The sequence below is a fragment of the Oryza brachyantha genome, chromosome 7 (genome assembly GCF_000231095.2).
Source record: "Oryza brachyantha chromosome 7, ObraRS2, whole genome shotgun sequence".
Classification (NCBI taxonomy): domain Eukaryota; kingdom Viridiplantae; phylum Streptophyta; class Magnoliopsida; order Poales; family Poaceae; genus Oryza; species Oryza brachyantha.
The window spans coordinates 2,020,273-2,034,348 of NC_023169.2; the positions used below are offsets into that span (position 1 = coordinate 2,020,273).

The 14,076-nt window shown below is 40.3% G+C and overlaps 2 protein-coding genes across 2 annotated transcripts; both read right to left on the reverse strand.

The window, feature by feature from the left end:
* Positions 1-1,649: 1,649 nt before the first annotated feature.
* On the reverse strand, positions 1,650-3,136 carry LOC121054948 (probable carboxylesterase 15). Its single transcript, XM_040526100.1, has one exon. It carries the CDS (start codon positions 3,075-3,077, stop codon positions 2,004-2,006), a length of 1,074 nt encoding a protein of 357 aa, XP_040382034.1. The 5' UTR covers positions 3,078-3,136; the 3' UTR covers positions 1,650-2,003.
* Positions 3,137-11,097: 7,961 nt separating this feature from the next.
* Positions 11,098-12,688, reverse strand: LOC121054952 (probable carboxylesterase 15). The gene has a single exon (XM_040526133.1). It carries the CDS (start codon positions 12,565-12,567, stop codon positions 11,551-11,553), a length of 1,017 nt encoding a protein of 338 aa, XP_040382067.1. The 5' UTR covers positions 12,568-12,688; the 3' UTR covers positions 11,098-11,550.
* Positions 12,689-14,076: the final 1,388 nt, after the last annotated feature.

Here is a 14,076-nt window from a genome sequence, read left to right on the forward strand (position 1 = left end):
TTTGGAGTAAAACGAAAAACTCTAAATTTAAAGTTTCTAACTCTGCATAGATGATGGCTATAAATAAATGAACTGCTGAACCTGATCTTAAAATCCAAATCGGAGAGACCAGTAACATATTTTGTCTTACTGGCCATTATATTTATATATATATATATATATATATATATATATATATATATATATATATGCCAGGAAGTAGGGGACACAAATATCAAAGCCTAGGGAACTTGATAAGCACTAGTAAAAGTTTCATTGTTGACATCATAAAAAATGTGGGGAGATCATGTGCATGCTTCATTTATTTACACATTCCTGCAATAAAACATATGCTACTTTACTTTGGATAGTTAAGACTTTTAGAGAGGTAGTTGTTCTATCAAATCCAAAAAGGGAGATGCTTATGTTGATAAATAAGCCTTTTGAGTAGCTTCTTTCATCTAGCTTGACTCTAGTGGCTGGGATTATCTATCTCCTGTTTTTTTTAATCTTCATTGACTTTTCTTCCTAATGCTCTCTTGGTAATGTTTGATCACTCGTCCCATATTATAAGGGATTTTGACTTTCTATTTGAAATGTTTGACCACTCGTCTTATTCAAAAAATTTGAAAATATTATTTATTTTGTTTATTATTTTCTTTATTACTAAAAGTAGTTTAACTATTACTTATAATTTTTTATATTTGCACTAAATTTTTGAATAAGACAAATGATTAAAAGTTATAAGTGAATAGTCAGAATCTCATATATACTGAGATGGAGGTAGTACTAAATTATAGCTATATTTAAATTTTAACTACAAAGGCATAGATAATTATATTTTAAAATGGATATATGGTCCTTCACAGGGTCTCTTTTGAGATATATGAGTTCTATATAAGTTAACGTATTCTCATAGAAATCCTCGAGTTGTTCACTTACTACAGTCTAATTTTCGTCTTGAAATGTTGACCCTGGCTTATTGCAGAGCTCCTATTTTTCGATAGAGCCAAAAAGCTTTTGAAAACGTATGTGCTTAGTTTGATGCACTGAATGATATTCAAATTTTGATAATTTAGAGGACGGATTCAGCTTGGTTCACTCATGTCACGGAATAACAATGTGCCACCATATATTTCCATTATAAATTACTTTGATATACTATTTATATGTGAAGATTACATAAAACTAACTCTTGAAACTACTGTGCATAAAACAGGTAGAGTTGTCTTAGTCTACGTGGGGGCATCTCGTACCTCTTATAAGAGGGGCTTGCATCATTATGCCTAAGACGCTAAGCAATGCCAACCTAAAACAGTTTTATCTTTTATATCTTTTTTATTTAGTGGATCCTCCATATATAATATCCTCTGTATCTCTTTAGAGGATAGAGAGAACATCTAAATATAAATTCTCTCTTCTAATATGGGTGACATTAAAAAAATAGAAGATATGGTGGAATGCTCTGCTAGAGCTTAAATTTTACTCTTCACCCTCTAGTTCCGATTGAAGTATGAGATAGCTGATTTACTGTGGATGTTCTAACCTCGCCAAAAAGAACATGGTCACGAGACACGATTCAATCTAAAATATAGCTACCAAGGATTAGATAAATATCTATACATTTTATAAAACGAATGGAGCAGAAAGCAATCTTTGACATGAATCCGAAACAACAAATTAACCACATAGCTGCATATATCCTGCATAGCCTTACCATACACACAAGCATACACATTAACCAAATTCTTTTTGGCAACATCATGTATACCACCGAAAGCAACACTCTGCAGCAGCATCAGTGCGTGCATGCAGAAAGAACTGCAGATCCTCCAAGGATCAGACTACTGTTCGTCCGGCTCATTTTACTCCACCCATGTCCGATGACAACACGCATCACATCAACATCCACTGACACGTGACGAACACCCCCTCCCTCACGTCGCACTCCACCAAAAGCTAGTAGTAGAACGAAAGAAGATGGTGGCGATGGAGATGGCACGAACTCTCCATGAGATGATTACCTACTGTGTCGTGGTGGTGGATATGAAGCGTGTCAGGACGGCGATCAGCTCGCCGGTGGCGTCGGAGCCCGGGCCCAGCGTGAAGAACCCGTGGTGCTCGCCGGCGAACTCGGCGAGCTGCACCGGCTTGCCCATGGCGGACAGCCGCTCGGCGTAGTCCACGGCGCGGTCGCGCAGCATGTCGAGGCCGCCGGCGACGACGAGGACGGGGCGGAAGTCGACGCCGTCCAGCGCGGGGCTGTCCGGGCCGAACGGGTTCGCCATCGGGTGGTCCCTCGTGGCGCCCGCCGGCAGCGAGAGACGCCAGAACCGGTCAAACAGGTCCAGGTTGAGGAACACGTCGGCGGGGCACTCCGCCTCCGACGGCGTTCGGCGGACGCCGCCGAAGAACGGCATTAGCAGGACGTAGCCTTGGATGGTGACGGGGTCTCCGGGCTCGCCGGCGCCGGCGAGATTGGACGCGGCCGTGCCGGCGCGCACGGCGAGGTGGTGCGCTATGGTGCCGCCGGCCGAGTCGCCGGTGACGAACACGCGGCCGAAGTCGGCGGCCTCGATGAGCCATCCGCCGTCGCCGCCTCCAGCGGCGTCCACGGACTGTTCCCGGAGCCAGTGGAGGAAACCCGCCGCATCGTCGACCGCCGCGGGGAGGCGGTGCTCGGGGGCGAGGCGGTACCCGGCGGAGAGTACGACAGCACCGGCGTCGGCGGCGAGGCGGAGGCAGAACGAGTGGACGTTGGCCCACGTGCACGAGCCGAGGCAGAAGCCGCCGCCGTGGAAGTAGACGAGCACCGGTAGCTTCCTGCCGCCATTCTCGCCACCGTCGCCGGCGGCGGATGCCGGCGACGGCTTGTACATGCGGACATGGAGGTTCTTGGCCTTGTCGTAGACGGCCTCCCTCCATTCCACGGACGGGTGCTCGCCGGGGAAGGTGGACGGGCAGAACACCGGTCCCGCCGGCGACCGGAGGATGGTGCCGTCGCTGAGGACGCGGAGGAAGCCGGCGAGGTCCTCGACGACGTTGGCGCACGGGGTGGCGGCGCCGGCGGCAGCCACGACGGCTGGCATGGTTGGCATGTTTGTGTCCACAGGCTGGTCCAAACGACTCTTGAGCTAGCAAGAATGTAATGAGCCTAAATCACACTGCAAAGCCACCTCCACTTATATAGCCACACAATGTACCTGCTCTTAATTGGATAGGTTTACATTTATTTTCTTTAGGGGTTTGCTCTTAATTGGATAGGTTTACATTTATTTTCTTTAGGGGTTTTATATCGGGAAATTTCCAAATGTGCCACTATACTTTTGCAAAGTTAGAGATATGTCATTGATATCTTAATGACATGTAGGACCCACATAAGTCAATAACATATGAGTTAGGATGATATATCTTCAATTTTGTAAAATTATAATGACATCCTTACAATTTTCCAAGTTTCGGTTTCTCTATTTTCTACATGGAAGTATCATTTACGGGTTAACTACTCCATGTTTCTTTTTTTTTCTGATAGATGGTGTTGTTAATTTTCGGAGGCACGTATAATCATTTTTTTATTAAAAATTAACAAATAACAATTATGATTTTAATAAAAATAAATAATTGAATGTGTGTCAAAAATTAGTGGCATAATCCTTAAAAAAACAAAGGCATCATGAACATAACTTATAATTTTACGTATAAAATTCTTAAACAAAATGAGTAATCAAATATATACCATAATAATTAACATCATGATTTATTAAAAACGAGGGTAAAACAGATCATTAAGTACTAGAAAGCTGTTATGTGGTCAGATGGCTAGCTGATCCGTGGGTGCATATCCGATTGTGCTCTTTAAAAGAAATCGTCGCGGATGTAAGATGTGTCCAATGTTAATGCCCTGAAATGCCTTTTTATCCAAACAAATATAATCTTCCAACTTTGCTATGTTTTTTCCCATAAGTGTCCAAATTAAAAGGTAGTAGTGGTTAGTACTTGATAGCAAAGGGTGACTTGCGCAAGTTGAGTTTTAACCAACCAATCAAAGCTAAAGTAGCTAGGGTGATAAAAGGTAGTGCACTGAAATACTCTGGTTATTTATGAATTACTAGAATATTGTCCATACGTTGCAACGAGATTTTATTAAAAATATCATTAGAATGTTATGAAAATAGAGTTAATAAAAGTGGTTCAATATATAGGTCTTGGTTATTTTTCATTTTAAAAAATAAGAGGGAGTTGGTGGTTGACTAGATGACAGATTCACGATCACCACTACTCTCTTTATAGAGATGACGTGTTGTCACATAAACCTTAAACAATGGTGAACTTTCATATACCGGAGACTCTATCAAGCATGATGTGGGTGTTAATAGCAGCCGTGGTGAAAACTCGCAAACCTTAAAGCAACGGTGCATTTCTTATATTTAAGACTGTCAATTATGCTGCACTGGGTCTCTAGAGCAGCCGCTGTGAAAATTTCTAAGATTATATCCTCTTAAAAAAGCATCAAATCAATTAATATTTTGAGTTACATGCCCGGGCCAATTTATCTGAAAGATTAGGATGATGCGAAAAGACGAACAGCTCACTTCAGATGGCGGTATATGTCCAGGTTCGTTGTGTGCAGATAGGTAGTCCAGTGATGATCTCCTTAAGGCACGAAGATTTGTAAAGTACTTACTCCTCCATTTCAAAATAAAAGTATTCAAGGATTTAAATATTTTGTCATTATATAAGTATTGGTTACTATGACTTTAATTATTCCAATAATTTCAAAACAAATCAGATATTTAGAAAGAGAATATAATCAATTTAAAATTGACTACTGAAGTAACTAAAAAATCTTTTGATATATTCTTAGTATATGCTAAATAATTTAGAAGTCCTTATATTTTCGGACGGAGGTCTTACGTTCATTCGTGAATGGGTTTTAAACTATCGGTGCAATATTTTCTTATTGTTTAAATATCATTTAAATAGGTACAAGAAAATAAAAAATTAACACGATAGATTAATTCTATGTCTGTATTTTAATAGATGATGTCATTGATTTTTTTTGTGTGTTTAGTCATTTGTCTTATTTAAAAACTTATGTAATTACCATTTATTTTATTGTGATTGAATTTATATTTACATAAAATTTTAAATGAAACAAATAATCAAGTGTTTACTCAAAAGTCAACGACATTATTTATTAAAATATGGATGGGGGCATATGTGTTATATCACTCCAGAAATATACAAACTTAAATTTGAGATCTATAAATTGTAACAAAAACCAAAAAAAAAAACTTCAAATACTTCTGTTGTAATATATAAAAGTCAACTTTGAACTTGCATGGTTATAGGGTAATATATTTTTTATTAGTCTTTCTTGTTTATAACTATTTAGATTATGTACAAGAAACGATTAAATGTCCTCTCGAAATCTCGAAAGTTTAAAGCCATTTCCTATTCATTCAATGTAAAGATGTTCTTAATTTCAAAGATGTAGGAGGCCAGTCGGTGCAAATTTTGATCTACATATTTTTTTTTTAACTGTAGGTTCTTGAGCCATTAAAAGTGATATAACCAAGCTTGTTACTATAGATGCTTTCACAATTGAGCAACAAAAGGCTGTGCCATTAAAAGTGGCTGTGATTTGCTAACGTTTTATTTTGTGGTGATAGTCCTTGTTTAGTTGTTTTCTACGTTTTATTTTGTGGTGATAGTCCTTGTTTAGTTGTTTTTATCAGCACTAGCAAAATACACATGTTTTGCTAGTGAAATATATTATAAAATATTATAACAACTATAGTAATATCACTTGTTTAAACTGAATATGGACTATTCCATAGTATTAGGAAATACGATATGCTAATTTACAAAATAACTATAAAAAACAGTGGGGTGACAGATTCACTGTCACCACTATTAGAGACATTTAAAGTAGTATAGATAATTAAGTGTATGACTGGTCAAACAGAGGCTATGGCCCCCATCACCTTTTGCTTGTTTTTGATTAACAATGGCCAACCTGTGAGTTGGCTGATTGGCAAACTGCATCCTGTCCATCAGAATAGCATACTCAAATTCTCTTTAGTTTGATAGCAACGTTGAGTTGCAGAGACACATGGGAGTTGCGTCAGTCCATGGCAGCTGGCGTGTTACTAGTGGCACGTACACTCACATTGGTTAATTAGTGGCCACCATTAGTGGACTGATCATGTAAGTAACTAAGCACTTTGTGTAGGTGCATAGAATTATATCATTTCATCTTTAGCTTTGATTTGATGATGCATGATTGAGTATGTTCTGTGTGTTCCAAAAACATCACATAGAATCTTTAAACACTTAAATAAAGCATTAAACATAAATGAAATAAAAACTAATTGTACAGTTATGGGGAAACAGTGAGACGAATCTTTTGAGTCTAATTAGTGCATGATTAGCCATAAGTGCTACACTAACCAACATGTGCTAATTATGGATTAATTAGGCTCAAAAGGTTCGTCTCGCGGTTTCCAAGCAAGCTGTGAAATTTGTTTTTTCATTTGTGTCTGAAACCTATTCCGATATCTGATCAAACGTTCGACGTGATCCTTTTATCAAAAAAATTGTTGGCAACTAAACAAGTCCTATATGTAGTGGAGTGTGGTGTGGCATTAGGTGGCATATGGTGAAGCAGGTTAATTAGCTGAACTCAGCTCATTAACTTACTAACCTTTTCTTTGCCTAGCTTGGTATTACTCACCAGTCATTGGATTTATCCATCCAACATGGACCTGCATGTTCTTGCTATCCCCAATCATGGTGACAATTTATATGTGTGTATGTATGTACTGCACTGCACTGTACTGTACTGTACTTGGTATTAAACAATCCTCTGACTTCTTTTGCAATGACATCTCCCTTAGAAACAAGCAACTATTTTTTGGAAGGAGGCCAGGAGATTCTGTCAAAATGGTGGTGCTTGACTGCTTGCCATATTTATTGTGAAGTTAACAGTATAGTTGATACATAAACAACTATAAATCGAGTTGAAATATCACAAAATTTCAGTTCAATAGTACACATCACAGACAAAGATATATATATGTAGAGATTACACCTCTGCAACTGTTTCAAGCAAGCAACCCTGTAGGCTCTTATGAATGTGGCACAGGGGACTGAATGTTCAGTTCAACCTGATCTTCAGAAATTCACAAAGAAGCCAATGCTCTACTGGCTAATTTGGTCAGAGTAGAGATCCCGTGACAGAAAAAAAAAGTTGATCGTCAGAGGTATCTCTTTCTTAATTAATTACAAGAGCCAAATCTTTCATTGAAATCCGGTGACAACTGACAACAATATAAAGTCTTGGAAAATTGAATGGATTAAGACTTTGAATTATTAAAGATTTGCATCAAACACATGTGCTGGAAGATCAATTCATGAATGATGGCACACTGGAAAAAAAACACTTTCATACTTTAAGAAATCTAGCATTATGGAACTAGCTACTACCATCTCTGTCTTAAAATCATTTTTTTCTTGTGTCCAGCGTTTGATCATCCGTCTTATTTTTAAAAAAAATATTTAAAAACTTAAAAAATAGTCACACGTAAAGTACTATTTATATTTTATCATCTAATAATAAAAAAAATCAATCATAAAAAAACTTAAATAAGACAAAAGTCAAACATTATATTTAAAAACTGAAAAATAAATTTATTTTGAGATGGATGGAGAGGGTACTTAAGGAAGAGATAGTTCAGAGCGACATTTCTTTCACACGTCTGGATCAACTGATATCAAAAACTGGACTGGTCCTGTGGCTGTTATTACAGTTGACAGAGATGGAAGGAAGAAGAAACGTCATGAACTTATCCAAGAGATAAAAATGGCAGATGGATCATGAGATGATCAGATGATCACAAAACCGAATGGATCCTTGGGCGATGGATCAGGACCCATCAGGTAGAATATATCCGCTGTGATGTCTAAATCCAGATATCAGAATGAAAAAGATTGAATGAGATAAGGTTTCCTTCTCGCAGGATTTATTCCACTGAGATTTGACAACCAGAAGTCCCATTGGTCAGCAAAAGATTTCAAGCCATGTGTGATAATAAGCATGATCTTTTGGTTGAAGGCAGAACAAAAATCTGAAGAGCATAGTGAATTAGACATTCAGAGAATATGACGGCATGTCTCACTCTTTTAACCATTCTAGAATCTTCATCAATAAAGCAATGGTAAGGCAAAAAGGAGAAAAGGTGATGAGAGAAAAAAAAAACCTTGCTTGTTTATTATGGATTCAGGACCTTGTAATTAAGCCCCACACATCACATATTCGCATATCGGTACTCTTGGGACAATTACTTATCAAAAATAGACTACTTAAACTCTTACAGATATACTCCCTCCGTTCCTAAACGTTTGACGCCGTTGACTTTTTTATATACGTTTGACTATTCGTTTTATTCAAAAAATTGACATAATTATTAATTATTTTTATATCATTTCATTTATTGTTAAATATACTTTTATACATATATATATATAGCTTTACATATTTTATAAAAAATTTTGAATAAGACAAACGTGTATAAAAAAGTCAATGACGTCGAATATTTAGGGACGGAGCAAGTATGATACTATAAAGGGACAGTTTGCATAATAGAAATATGCAATCGAACAGCCAGTCTGTTTCTTTTTTCCAATTATACGAAAGACTTATATGTTAGTTATAGGCAAATTAGGATACTATTGATTTGTTCAGTCCTTTATATTTACTCACGTAACTATTTATACAAATCTTCCGAGGCTTAACGCGATCATCTAGTTACACAGTGTATCTTCGCACTCCATTATCAATATGATATCAGAGTAGATACCTAGAGCCGCCGCTCCATAGGAGATAGAATCAATTTGATGTGAACTAGGCTTGCTTCCATTGGTACCATGTCTTTTCACTTCCACTTATATATTTACAACTTAAATTTTAAATTTTTCAACTTTAATTTTAAAGTTAATTCTAAGGTTTTTTATTGATGTTTATTTTACAGCTTTAGTTTTAGATCGCTAAAAACACATGTATACAAATTTTATTTATAAATTATTTTATCGTTTATAAATATATCATTTGATTTTTTCCTAAAAAGTACAACAATCAACTTTTTTGCCGACTGCCTGTGTGCGGCCTGCATGGCTGCATCCAGGTAACCCAAGCTATATTATATATTTCTTCTGCTTGAGATTGTAAGATTTTTTTTATCTTGCTTAGATTTATTAGTGTACTGATAAATCTAGACATATATCAAAAACATATAAATAGATACATGGGTAAAATTAGATAAATTCAGAAAGTTTTATGATCTGAAACGGAGGATACGAGATTCACGGACGATACATTGTGGTTCATGAAGTTGGCTGCACACACCGGGGGCATGCATGTGCTATGTTTGTGCACAACGGTCGAAAGCTAGCACCGGTAAGGTGAAACAAAGGACTTATCGGTTATAATCTACTTCATCACTATTGCAGTCATTTTTTTTTCTCCTGATTAGAGATCAGTTTGCATCGCCCACTGCCTCGTCTTCTCAGCCTACTGCCTTCATAAAAAAAAACTTTATTTTTTGATTTCTGCGTCAGAGATTGACCATTCGTCTTATTTAAAAATTTTTAAAAATTAGTCACAAATAAAGTATTGTTCATATTTTGATCATCTTATAATAATAAAAATATAATCGCAAAAAAAATTCAGACAAAATAAAGAGTCAAACATCGTATAAAACTGAAAATAAACTTAATTATTTTGGGAAGGAGGGGATACTATCCAACAGACTAACATACAAACTTAGCTAGTAAGTGGTATGTATATACACTAGTATTAGTATATCCTCTTACCACACGCTCAAGAGGAGAAAGAGAAGGCCGTTTTACATGTGAAATAGAGCTGACATACAGACTTAGCTCGCAAGTGGTTGGTGCCTGGTGGCCATGTTTTTGGGGCGCCTCTATGGCATTACTCGCTGCTCTCTTTTTCTTCATAAAAGCAAAGATTACATTTTTGTCGGATGACTCGAAACAAATCTGAAATCATAATTTGGGTGTGGAGAAATTCGCAAAACCAAATAATTTACGGTGGGGGCGTCTGATATTAGACTGGACCTCGGATATCTCCTCCACTGGATTACGTCAACATGGCTCTCCCCTCACCGGCTCTGCTCTACCCTCTTGTGCTCCCTAACAAGGCAAGCGTGCCCTGCAAAGGCGACGAGGAGCTCTGTAGGGGCATGAGTTGATACGAGCAGAAAGAGAATCTCCAACGTGGCCTAACAAGACCACTCGTTAGGTCACCGCACTGTGCATGCCCTAACCTCATTGGAACTCAAGCTGCATGGCTGACCGGCGCAACGTACGGTGGCGGTCGGCGGTATGGGCTTTTGTGTGGTTTTGTCTGACGTCGAGGTGAGCGTGATGGAGAAGGAGCAGACGATCACCCACATGCAAAAATGGGAGTGTGATCGCCTCCTCCGTCATGGCCACCACTTCGGCCCCACTTGTGTCTGCAACTACCACGCCCTGTCATTGCTCCAACGAAGGAGGGAGAAAGAGATAATGGAGAAAGAGGGAAGAAGAAATAGAGAGGATGACATGTGGGCCCCACCTGCCAGTAAGCACCATGTCAGCGAAACTGTACTCCAAAACCGTCACGGGAGTCAAAATACACCGGTTTTAATAGCTTGGAGTTGAAGTATCCAGTTTTACGGTTTATAGTTATGTATTAGATTTGGACAACTTTTGAGCGAGTCAAAGTGAACTTAGGCTCTATTTCTTTCAACTTGGAATTATTATAATCCAAATTATTGGGAGTAAGCTGAAAAAATAAATAACTTATTAAAGTAACTTATTATAATCTGATAAGCTCGTTTAGATGAGCTTTTTCCAGATAATTAGGTGAAAAATTACCCACCATGCCACCCCACTCCCTCTTTAGACTTTCAAACCCAATAATCTAGGCTCTAATAATCTAGGAAAGAAACAACTCACAGTTTATTCTACTTCAGATTATAACAATCTAGCTTATAATAATTTGATTCAATAATCTAGATTATAATAATCTTAACCTAAAAGAAACAGGGTGTTATTTCTATCCAGTTGGATTGAGCATGCCAGCATGGTGCAATGTATCTCCAGCATCAAATATTGGGCCTTGTCACGGCGCTCGTAATCAGGCCGAATTAGAAAAGGCTCATCAGACATTTGATGGACGGCCCAGATCAGCTTAGGTCATCAACTTGTACTTGATCTCAAAGTAATACGGAGTACTCATAAACGAATACTCGCGAAGCCCTACCAAATCAAGCTGAAAGTGAAACTGCATAGACTAATTCAAACAAAAAAACAAACCATTATAGTTCATACGGACCATGGATCTTATCTTCTGTCTGGATTTTGAATTTTTGATAAATGAAATGAAATTTCAACATTTCGAAATTCGAACCGATTTATTATTATATTATTATATTATTAATTAGCTAAGACACGCGAGAGAGGAGGAGCAGGCGAGACGCACGGGAGACACGCGCGGCGGCCGCCTGATCAGCCGAGGCGGAGGCCGCCGTCGGTGTCGACGAAGCGCTTGACGGCGCGCATGAGGTCGCCGGAGGCGGTGGACCAGGGGTCGATGGTGAAGAAGCCGTGCTGCTGCCCTTCGAACTCCAGCGCCTCCACGGGCTTCCCCATCGCCCTCAGCCTCGCCGCGTAGTCCACGGCGCGGTCCCGGAGGAGGTCGCGGCCGCCGACCACCACCAGCGTCGGCACGAACTCCGCCGCGGCGAGGTCGGGGCTCCCAGGCCCGAACGGGTTGGAGAACGGGTGGTCCGCCGTGGCGCCCGCCGGCAGGGAGAGCCGCCAGTAGCGGTCGTTGAGCGGGCGGTTGAGGAACGCATCGTCGGGGCACTCCGCCTCGGACGGCGTCCGCTCCACCCCACCGAAGAAGGGCATGAGCTGGACGTAGCCGACGACGCGGGCGGGCTCCAGCTCGGCGCGCCCGGCGGCGGAGCCGAACCGCACGGCGAGGTGGTGCGCGATGGTGCCTCCCGCCGAGTCGCCGGAGACGAACACCCGCCCAAAGTCAGCCGCCTCGGAGACCCACGGGTCGCCGCCCGGCCCCGCCTGCGACGCGAGCCAGAGCAGGGCCGCCTCGGCGTCCTCGAACGCCGCGGGGAGGCGGTGCTCCGGCGCGAGGCGGTAGTCGGGCGCGACGACAACGGCGCCCAGCTCCGCCGCCAGCCGGAGGCAGTAGTTCTGGCAGTTAGGCCACGTGCGCAACCCGATGCAGAACCCGCCGCCGTGCCAGTAAAAGAACACCGGCAGCCCCCTCCGCTCCCCGCCGGCGGCGCGCTCCCGCGGCCGGTACAGCCGGACGCCCAGCCCGCGCGCCGCGTCGAACGTCGCGTCCTTCCACTCCACCGTGCCGTCGTCCCGCACCGGCGTCGCGAACCCCGGACCGGCCTTCCGCTCCACGGCGCCGTCGCTGTACACGAACAGCACGCCGCGGCACTCGTCGACCACCACGCGCTCCGCCGCCGCCGGTGCCGGTGCCTCGGGAGCCATGGCGATCGAAGGTGGATGGAGATCGACGGCGAGGTGGAGCACTGGAGAGTGGCAGGTGTGACGTGATATAGGCGCATGGCGTGGAGGTGGAGGTGGAGGTGCGAGACGGGCGTCCTGTGGTGGGGTAGGTGCCGTCTCGGCCGGCACTAGGGTACAACATTGCCGTTTCACTTTCACGGCCAGCTGCAATAGTGCAATGGACGACGGCTGGTGCTTCTCTCTTGATCTCTTCCATATTAATGCTTTTTATTTTTTAGATTAATTTAGTGATCAACGTATATGATTTATATATACATCTACGTTTATTATATTATTTGTATAAATCTAAGCAAGATCAGTACTCTTTGTCATGTAATAAGTGTAATTTTATAATGTTTATATTTAGCGTTTGATCATCTATTATTTTTAAAAAAAATATGATTAGTTTTTTATTATTAATAGATGATAAAATATGACTATTTTTTAATGTTTTTATAAGTTTTTCAAATAAGATGTCAGGTATATATGGCATGTTGTCATATGACTGACGGTGCGGTTCGCGAAGAGAGGAGTGAATGCAGTCTTCTCTATAACTACTTGCCACTCACTAGAATGGGTGGTCCATAAAATTAATAGCTATACAAACTTACTGCCACTGGTATAAAAGGGAGTGATGAGAGATAAATACGTAATAGCTGGACCATAAAGCGTACAGCTAGAGACTTAATTACGTATGTGAATTTGAGGAAGTGAATTAAGAGAAAAGAATGGAACATGTGGCCCATAAAACTATCGGTCAAACGAATTTGCTAGCGTGGAGGCATGGAGCCGTGGAGAGAAACATGTAATGCAGGTTCAGGGGTGTTGGGGTTTCCCGTGACTTTTTAATTTTTTTTTAAAATTTTCTGTCGCATCGAATATTTAGACACTAATTAGAAGTATTAAATATATACTATTAATAAAATCCACCTCATACTCTAGACTATTTCGCGTGATAAATCTATTAAGCCTAATTAGTCCATGATTAGTGAATGTGATGCTACGGTAAACATTTGCTAATCATGACTTAATTAGGCTTAAAAATTTGTCTAATGAAATAGCATTTATTTATGCAATTAGTTTTGTTATCCGTCTATATTTAATACTCATAATTAACATCTAAACATTCGATGTGACAAGGGACTAAAAAAAAGTCTCTGAATCCAAAAAAACCCATATTAACGGTTGGCTACAGAAATACACGATAGTAGGCCCCTGTAATTATAGGGTGATTGTACCACGTATTTACAAATACAAAATAATTTATGAGTAAATTTTGTATATATACGGTTTAGCGATCTAAAAGTCGAGTTTAAAAAATAAGCTACGATAAGAAAACCACAAAATCTACTACCGATTTAAATTTAAAAATTTAAATTTTAGCTTAACTTTATAGGTATAAACAGAACTGAAAAAGTAGGATGGATAATAAGCACAAATTTGCCCATGCGAAGAGGAGAGGAAAACACTAACTGGCTATTGATATAAGAT